This window comes from Dendrobates tinctorius, unplaced genomic scaffold (genome assembly GCF_039654945.1).
Source record: "Dendrobates tinctorius isolate UK_male_01 unplaced genomic scaffold, ASM3965494v1 ptg000086l, whole genome shotgun sequence".
Taxonomy (NCBI): domain Eukaryota; kingdom Metazoa; phylum Chordata; class Amphibia; order Anura; family Dendrobatidae; genus Dendrobates; species Dendrobates tinctorius.
The window spans coordinates 33,072,698-33,081,942 of record NW_027361754.1 but is presented as its reverse complement, the minus strand read 5'-3'; the positions used below and the strand labels follow the sequence as shown (position 1 = coordinate 33,081,942).

At 44.9% G+C, this 9,245-nt stretch overlaps 1 protein-coding gene across 1 annotated transcript in view; it reads left to right on the top strand.

The window, feature by feature from the left end:
* The first annotated feature begins 1,370 nt into the window (after window positions 1–1,370).
* The window catches only part of LOC141097830 (5-hydroxytryptamine receptor 3A-like), a 43,369-nt gene continuing 35,494 nt past the window's right edge, over window positions 1,371–9,245 (top strand). Inside the window, exons 1-3 of the mRNA XM_073585293.1 lie at window positions 1,371–1,502; window positions 7,445–7,489; window positions 9,064–9,173. Coding sequence (XP_073441394.1) covers window positions 1,407–1,502; window positions 7,445–7,489; window positions 9,064–9,173 — 251 coding nt within the window. The 5' untranslated portion in view covers window positions 1,371–1,406. The remainder of the gene's footprint in view (window positions 1,503–7,444; window positions 7,490–9,063; window positions 9,174–9,245) is intronic.

Here is a 9,245-nt window from a genome sequence, read left to right as displayed (position 1 = left end):
TCTACTTTGGTTTCATCAGACCATGTTACATTCTCCCAATACTCTTCTGGATAATCCAAATGCTGTTTAGCATACTTTAGATGGGTCCGGACATGTACTGGCTTAAGCAGGGGGACACGTCTGGCACTGCAGGATCTGAGTCCCTGGAGGCATAGTGTGTTACTGATGGTAGCCTTAGCTACGGTGGTCCCAGCTCTATGAAGGTCATTCACTAGGTCCCCCCGTGTGGTTCTGGATTTTTGCTCACCATTCTTGTGATCATTTTGACCCCACAGGGTGAGATCTTGCGTGTTGCCCCAGATCGAGGGAGCTTATCAGTGGTCTTGTATGTCTTCCGTTTTCTTATTATTGCTCCCGCAGTTGATTTCATCACACGAAGCTGCTTGCCTATTGCAGATTCAGTCTTCCCAGCCTGGTATAGTGCTCCAATTTTGTTTCTGGTGTCTTTCTACAGCTCTTTGGTCTTCACCATAGTGGAGTTTGGAGTGTGACTGTTTAAGGTTGTGGACAGGTGTCTTTTATACTGATAACAAGTTCAAACAGCTGCCATTACTGCAGGTAATGAGTGGAGGACAGAGGAGCCTCTTAAAGAAGACGTTACAGGTCTGTGAGAGCCAGAAATCTTGCATGTTTTTAGGTGGCCAAATACATATTTTCCACCATAATTTGAAAAATAAATCTTGCCAAATCAGACAAGGTGATTTTCTGGATTTGTTTTCTCATTTTGGCTCTCATAGTTGTCTACCCATGATGTCAATTACAGGTCTCTCATCTTTTTAAGTGCGATAACTTACACAATTGGTGGCTGACTAAATACTTTTTCCCACTGTATGTATATAGTCTCAGTATATATACACTATATATATATATATATATATATATATATATACAATGTGTAGTAATGAAGCACAGCAAAATAAAAATAATGACTTGGAAAAAAGTTAATAATGGATGATGAAACTGATGTGAGTCAACAGTTAATGTGCACCAAATGATTGCCTCTGTCTAAACTGAGTCCTAGGGGTGTCAGATGGGAGTTGTGATCATGTGCAGCAGCTGCTGTTTATATAGAACTATTCCGCTGCAGTAAAGACAAAAAACGGATGATCCACATTCTTAATAAAATCACCACGATCGTCATGCAACCTAAATATTTTCTATTGGGGGGGAATCTGAGTCTGACAATGTTAGAAGATATGTAAAATTCCAGATTGTTGTCACCAGTGTTGTGATACCACCATAGAGTCTCTGATTTGCCCATGTCTTTGACACAAAGTAGCACAAACATGCATTGTTCTATTATATACTGTAACATCATAGTAAATATGTGATTTGTCCTTTTAATGGCAGCAAACAGGATGGATAATGCTCCCAAGCCTGCCCTGCTGCGTCTTTCTGACAAACTGATGGAGGGATACAAGAAAGGTGTGAGACCAGTGCTTGACTGGAGGCAGACCACCACCGTGTTGATAGACGTCATGGTATATGCTATATTAGGAGTGGTGAGTGCAATGTGACATCTGTGATACCTACACAGACATAGGAATACCACCGGAATATAGTAACAAATGGTAGATAGTTGTGACCATGAACATATAATGTAACGTCAAGGGAATCCAAAGGTCACTAAGCTCGGATTAAGATGAAGCCAATATTTATTTCCCAATTATTTGATGACTTTAGTGCTATTAATCTGTAGACAGACGTTCAGTGGTAACATCAGTCCTATTTCATTCTACAGTATATAGAAGCATAATACTCTTATTTTGTTGTACTCTTTATTGTGTTGTAATTAGGATATTTCCTGGGTAACATACGGGGGAGGATGGCTGCTTCCTCATCTCCCTTATATTATCAATGCAAAGAAAAAGAAGGAGCTGGCTTAGGCTACTTTCACACATCAGGTTTTCGGCGTCAGGCGCGATCCGGCGTCGTGCCGGAACGCCGGATCCGGCAAATGTTTTGTAAAACCGGATGTGACGGATCCGGTTTTCTGCCGGATCCGTCTTTTTCTTGACAGACAAAACCGGATCCGTCTCATCCGGTTCATCCGTTTTTCTATCCGTTTTTCGACGGATTACGCCGGATCCGGTTTTTAAAATTGACCCTTGTGGCCTTCCGAACGGGATTGGCTACTGGAAAACTATATATAGCATGTTCCTACAGCCCTTCTTTGACAGGTTGTAGAGGAGAAAGTGCAGGTTGGAGAGAAGAGCAAGTTACTGGCGAAGATGGATGTTGTCATTGGAAATATTTTGAAGAATTTGGCGGATTTTATAGCGGAGGCGAATCGTTTGAGGGTGATTGTTCTGGAGAAGGAGAGAGCGAGACAGCAGCGCATCAGGCATCGTAGACGACGTTTGTGGATCCACCCCATCACAGCCAAGAGAATGACGCGTGGGGTCTATTCTACACTCTGCATGGACCTTCGACGAAACCCGGATAAATTTTTTGGATATGTTAGGATGAAAATGGAGAATTTTGATTACTTGGTGGAGCGCATTGCACACCTCATAAGAAAAGCGGACACCTATTGCCGCTTCTCTGTTTCACCCGCAGAGCGTCTGATGGTGACTTTAAGGTAAGCCACATTTATTGGATGTGATCGCATCAGAGCACACTTTCACTGCAATCTTGTTGGTGGTAGTTTGTATCTCCAAGTGTTATAGCTCAGTTTTGGTATGTAATGCTGTGATTTAAAACTAATTTATTGTTTTTTAATTCCCCACAGATTTCTTGCAACTGGAGAATCCCTTTCGTCACTGCATTTCCAGTACAGACTCGGGATTTCCACCATATCTGGAATTGTGAAGTACACATGCCGTGCACTGTGGGACTCCTTAGCTGAAGAGTTTTTACCAGAGCCCACAACAGAGAGGTGGATTGAAATTGCTGACAAGTTTCAACAGATAAGTCAGTTTCCCAACTGCTTGGGCGCTGTGGACGGGAAACATATCCGCATTGTAAAGCCAGCTGGATCGGGATCGGAATATTTCAATTACAAGAAATATTTTTCAATTGTCCTCATGGCCATCGCTGACGCGGAATACAAATTTATTGCGGTTGATATTGGGGCCTATGGCCGCTCCAATGACTCTCAAGTTTTCAAACTGTCTGCCATGGGGCGTAAACTGTATGGAAACACCTTCCAGTTCCCACCACCTAGACCGCTGCCGCAAACATCTGGTCCACCTATGCCATTTGTCTGTGTAGGGGATGAAGCCTTCCAGCTGTCAGAACACCTTTTGAAACCGTACTCTAGCAGAGGATTGACAAGACCAAAACGCATTTTTAATTACCGCCTCACAAGAGCAAGAAGAATGGTTGAATGTACCTTTGGTATTCTGACAGCCAAATGGCGGGTCCTATTGACTGCGATCAACCTCAAGACAGAAACTGTGGACGAGGTGATCAAAGCGTGCGTGGTACTCCACAATTTTGTTATCTGCAAGGAACCCATTTCCATTGAGGACACCTCTGAAGAAACCACCTTGCAAGATTACCATGACATTACCACTAGAAGTTCTGTGACGGTTTCAGTAATGAGGGACAATTTTGCACTATACTTTATGTCACCTCAAGGCAGAGTACACTGGCAGGATGACAGAGTGTGAAAGATTTGTGCCCTAACCAAACTTGTGTACCTTCTGTACCAACAGTATATACCTTTGCCAACCAAAGTTGGCTATCTTGTCATGGTCTCTATTTTTAGCTTTAGGCCACAGGTGTGTACCTGGTTGTGTTTTATGCAAAGTATTTCACCTTTTAACAAAAGTTGTGTACATTGTTAGGAAATCACCAACAATAAACACAACTTTTTAGGTGAAATACTTTGCTTCAAACACAACCAGGAACACAACTGTGGCAAAAAGCTAAAATTTACCCACAGTTATATACCTAGTTTTGAATACCATTTCACCTTTTAAATACCCTGTATTTAACCTTTTTCGCCGCAGAAAGAAATGACAGACAACCAGTGTAAAATAATTTAACTTTTATTGAAAAATGTTTTTTTTAGTAAACTTTTTTAAAATTTTAATAAACTTGTTTAATAAAGCTTTGAAACCATAAAACTGGTCATTTTTATTTAAATACACACATTATAAATCTGTGTAGTGTGTGGTGGAAATACTGCTGGAGGGGCTGCGGGACACTTCGACACTGGGAGTGTGGAGAGAGGACTGGGATCGTGGTGGGGAAGGAACAGTTAGAGGTGAAGGTGTGGAAAAAACTACAGAATGGGTGGACATGTGGGAAGCAGAAGAGGTGGTGGGTGGTGGAGTGGAGGGTTGGGCAGGGACTGTAGGAGCAGATGATGTTGATGGCAAGTTGTATGGGGAAGGAGTTTGGTACGGGGCAGGTTGCTGGAAGTGGGGAGATGTCTGGTACGGGGCAGGTTGCTGGAAGTGGGGAGATGTCTGGTACGGGGCAGGTTGCTGGAAGTGGGGAGATGTCTGGTACAGGGCAGGTTGCTGGAAGTGGGGAGATGTCTGGTACTGGGGAGGTTGCTGGTACTGGGGAGTTTGCAGGTACTGGGGAGGTTGCTGGTACTGGGGAGGTTGCTGGTACTGGGGAGGTTGCTGGTTTTGGGGAGGTTGCTGGTGCTGGGGAGGTTGCTGGTGCTGGGGAGGTTGCTGGTGCTGGGGAGGTGGATGGTGCTGGGGAGGTGGATGGTATGTAATAGGAGGGGGAGGATGGAAAGTGGCTGGAGGGGGTGTAGATTTAATAGGAGGGGGAGGATGGAAAGTGGCTGGAGGGGGTGTAGATGTAATAGGAGGGGGAGGATGTTAAGTGGCTGGAGGGGGTGCAGGTGGAGGAACTACTGTGGTGGGAGGAGGAGGTTGGGAGGTAACTTGCTGGAGAGCAGCGTGGCATGAATGCATTACATGCATCTGCTGGGCAGGAGAGAGCGTTTCCATGCGCTCCACAACAGACCTGAAAAAGGTGTGGTTTGGCGAAGATCTTGCTTCTGAATGAATGGTTTGCAGAAGTGTCTTCACCTCCAGAATGCTGGAGTTGATCTGCTGATAGCCTGCGGAGATTTGCTCTGACAAGACTTTTAGACAGTTCTGGAAACATGCATTCAGATGCAAGAACTCTGGCGCATAAGTCTTTTCCTGACCCCTCTGCCGCTGCCGCCCAGTACCCGCAGGTGTACTAGAGGTGGCAGGGGCAGAAGGGTGGGGTAAAGGGAAAGCGATCTCCTCACCAGCAGCTTCATGTAATGTAGGCGGCCACGATGCTCCTGTGCTGGTGGATGGGACAGATGGGTCGAATGTGTGGGAAGGCTGGGAAGGTGCAGATGTACCGGGGCGGTCGAAGTGTCCCTCGGTGCCGGTCTCCTCAGGGATCGCCTCAGAAGGGTCCAATCGTGCAGGCTCCCGAGTGCTGCTCACCATGCTGTGGAATAAAGAGAAAAAAAAACAATTAAAATAGTGACATGGTATGGCCCTGGCTGAAAAAAAAAAGTTACATCTAAACATTTTTTTGTCACATGTGGTGTGTAATATTTACCTTCTGGTGAGCATTGTCTCCCGGAGGAATGACAGGGCTCGTGCGTACTTGTACTTGCTCCTGCGTCCTCCAGATCCACTCGGGGCCCGCATCTCTTTATTGAACTCCTTCTTGAAACGATCCCTCACAGACCGCCACCGCTTCACAATTCTCTCCCCTGAAACGAGAAAGGACAAAGTGGTTAGTATACAACATCAGTGTTTCCCAAACTCCAGTCCTCATGGTCCCCAGGGGTCATGTTTTCAGGATTTCCAAAGTAAATAGAAATCCTGAACACATGATCCGTGGGGACCACGAGGACTGGAGTTCGGGAAACACTGGTTTAAATCAAGCAACCGGTACTGTATATACTTACGCTCTTTAATCTGGGCCCGAGCTTCGAGGTCCTCCCAGCGGTCCACAAGGAGCGAACAGATTTCCTCCCAGAGTCGTCGGGTAACGATCAGGTCAGCGTGGCGGTGGTCAGCCATATTCCAGAGCGGCTCCCTTTCTCTGACGAGATCGATGAGGCGGTCCACATCAATCCCTCCATCCTCACCGTCAGAGTCGGGAGCACGCTGTGAAGGCTGTTAAAGAAAAAGACAAAAATAACATAATTAGCCTCCACAAAAGAAATGAAATAAAAAGTGCAAAAAAAACAAAGCAAAAATATTTATACTTACACGCTGGTGACCGCCGCGTTGCTGTCGCCGACGACCCTGGGAGGCACTGCGAGGACCTCTTGGCCGAGCACCAGATTGGGAAGACTAGAGAAGAAAACAAAAAATGTTATGTCTTTGGATGTAGGCATTTGTTTGCTGTGTGTGGTCTGCAGAACATTGTTGTGTGTAGTGTGATGTTGTGTTTCTGCGTTTGATGCAAAAAACTTACCAATTGTGAGCCCACTCCAAGTGTCTGTCCACCCCTTCCTTCTTCTTCTGGGAGCTCCTCTTCATCTTGTGATTCCTGTTTTGAAATAAAAGGCAATGAATACACATATATTACAGAGATGATGGATTTTGGAAATAAAAACTTACCGTCAAACGCTGACGATGCGAGGGAGGGCTCCCAGAAGATGTGCTGTCTTCCTCATGGCCAGACTCCATGGCTGTGGGTGGTGTTTCTGCTGCTGCCATTGCTGCTGCTGCTGCTGCATCTATTGGGCGGCTGTTGAATAAAGAGAAACAAAGGGCCAATGAATATCTTGATATTCCATAGCCCTAGTTTGGAGGAATGGGGGATTTGATAATTACCGTCTCTCATCTGCTGCTGGACTCCCCTCCCGTTGTTCAGCATGCTGCTCCATTTGGGGTGGTGCTGATGGTGCTGCTGCTGCAGATGTCTGCTGCCTTCTCCTGCTCCTGGTTCTTGGCTTGGGTGGCATGTTGGGTGTGGCTGAGGGTCCCATTGTCTTGCTTTTATATATGTCCTGTGGGCAGAGCTACTGAGCATGCTCAGACCAAAGAAACCGGATCCGGCGCATTGCGGCGCTCATAGGCTTTCATTGTATGAAAAAGCCGGACACGCCGGATCCGGTGAGTCCAGCTTTTTCGACGGAAACAAAAAACGTTACAGTCTCCGTTTTTTCCAGACGCCGGATCCGGCGAAAATCGGATGAAACGCATGGCCATCCGGCTCGATCCGGCTCTAATGCAAGTCAATGGGGGGGAAACCAGATCCGGCATTGCATTTCGACGGATCCGGTTTTAGTCAAAAGCGCCGGATCGCGCCTGACGCCGAAAACCTGATGTGTGAAAGAGGCCTTAGCTACTGCAATGAGCAATCAGCCAGCTCCCTTCACACGTGCCTTTGATAATGTACCCAATGCAGAAAATTCTGTATGGATGTGTATGGAGTTTACTGATGTTACATTACAGTAGGAAAACTATTTTTTGATGACTTTTTTAAGTTCAAATGTTGATTATTCCATGAATTATTTTTTTCCTCTTAGGATGAGAAGAACCAGGTCCTTACAACGTACATATGGTATAGACAGGTAACGTGACCAAACTGTGCTGCATCAAAAAGTCTGAATTTCAAGTGAATCTGTCACAATACAAACTGTATATACTAATAAATAAATTTCTAAGACCTCATGAGGCTGATGTACTTACTTGTAAATCCATGTAAGAATGGGTGTATAATTCTTTGTGAAAGTGTAAACTCAGTATTGCTCCTCTAGCCTGTCTTGACATTGTCCCTCCTCCCTGCTGCTGAGATCTCATACTCATGCTACTGAGATCTTAGTACAAGCTTCAGTTATTTGTCAGGCTGGGAGGGTGGAGACTGAATACACTTGGACTAATGAGTTCCCTCTTTAGCTGGACTCTTAAGAATAGCTATCTAATCCTTAATGAAAGTTTTAGCTCAATACTGACCCACCAAGCCTGATTGACAGATCCGCAGTGTCACTGCTCCCTGCTGTTCCTGAATCTCCACCCACCTACCCTGATTGACAGATCTTCAGAATCTCTCCTCTCTGCTGCTGAATCTCCACCCACCTATCCTGATTGATTGATCCTCAGATTCCCTCCTCTCAGCTGCTGAATCTCCAGGCACCTACCATGATTAACAGATCTTCAGAGTCCCTCCTCTCTGATGCTGAATCTCTGCAAAACTATCCTGAATGAGAGTTTCTCCGTGTACCTCCATCCCTCTGCTACTGAATTTCCATCCTCTTAGCCTGATTGACAGCTCCTCAGTGTCGCTCCTCCCTGCTGAGATATCACACTGCTCAGTATAAGCTGTAGCAATCAGTAAGGCTGGTTGGGTAGAGACTAAATACACTTGGACTCATAAGCGGTCTAACTCTTTATCTGGAATGGCTGTATAGTACTCAATCTCTGCCCACTTTGCCTGATTGACAGCTCCCCAGTGTCCCTCCCTGCTACTGCTGAGATCTCACACTGCTCAGTAAAAGTTGGTTGGATGGAGACTGAATGCACTATGACTAATGAGCTCTCTCACACTTTTACTGGACTCATAGAATGCTAAAGTACAAAGTTAGTACATCAGCCTAATCAGGTCTAAGATATCTAGTTATTAGTGTATCTAGCTTGTATCATGAAATTTGGTGCTAGATTTGAATATCACACTAATAATTCATAAGACAATGACTTGCGCCTTCATTATTTCATTACTCACAGTCAGGGGTGGGCCGGACTAGGGGGTGATAGAGGGGAATGTGCCCCCCAAACTTTTCTCCTAGAGGCAGTTATGAGCCTCCTTATGCTTTAAACATGCTGCACTCATCTGAAGAAGATAGGCCTGTCTCACACTGCAAGCATGATCATTGTGATTCTGTCCTGATGAAGAGGTTTAAAAATCTTGAAACACGTTGACAAAATAAACCGCATTCGTGTTTGAACCTTGGGCAGCACGAACTCGGAAACACCGTATCCCTCATTTATTGCTATGTTCCATTTTTGCAACTCATCAACAGATTTGCATTAATGATCGCATAAACAAGAATCACATTAGTTGTGCGTTTATGAGATTTAGAGACCTAAAAGCTCCCGCAGTCATTAAATCATTGATAATGACAACATTTCTTCTTTGCATTTTTAATAGTTTTGGGTTGACGAATTTCTTAAGTGGAATCCGAAAGAGTATGAAAATGTGACCCAAATATCCATCCCAACAGAGAAGATCTGGGTCCCTGATATTCTGATCAATGAATTGTAGGTAACATCCTATTTGCTTTTCTATTATTTTTATATATTTTTTTAATTTAGAGAATTAACCAAATGGGG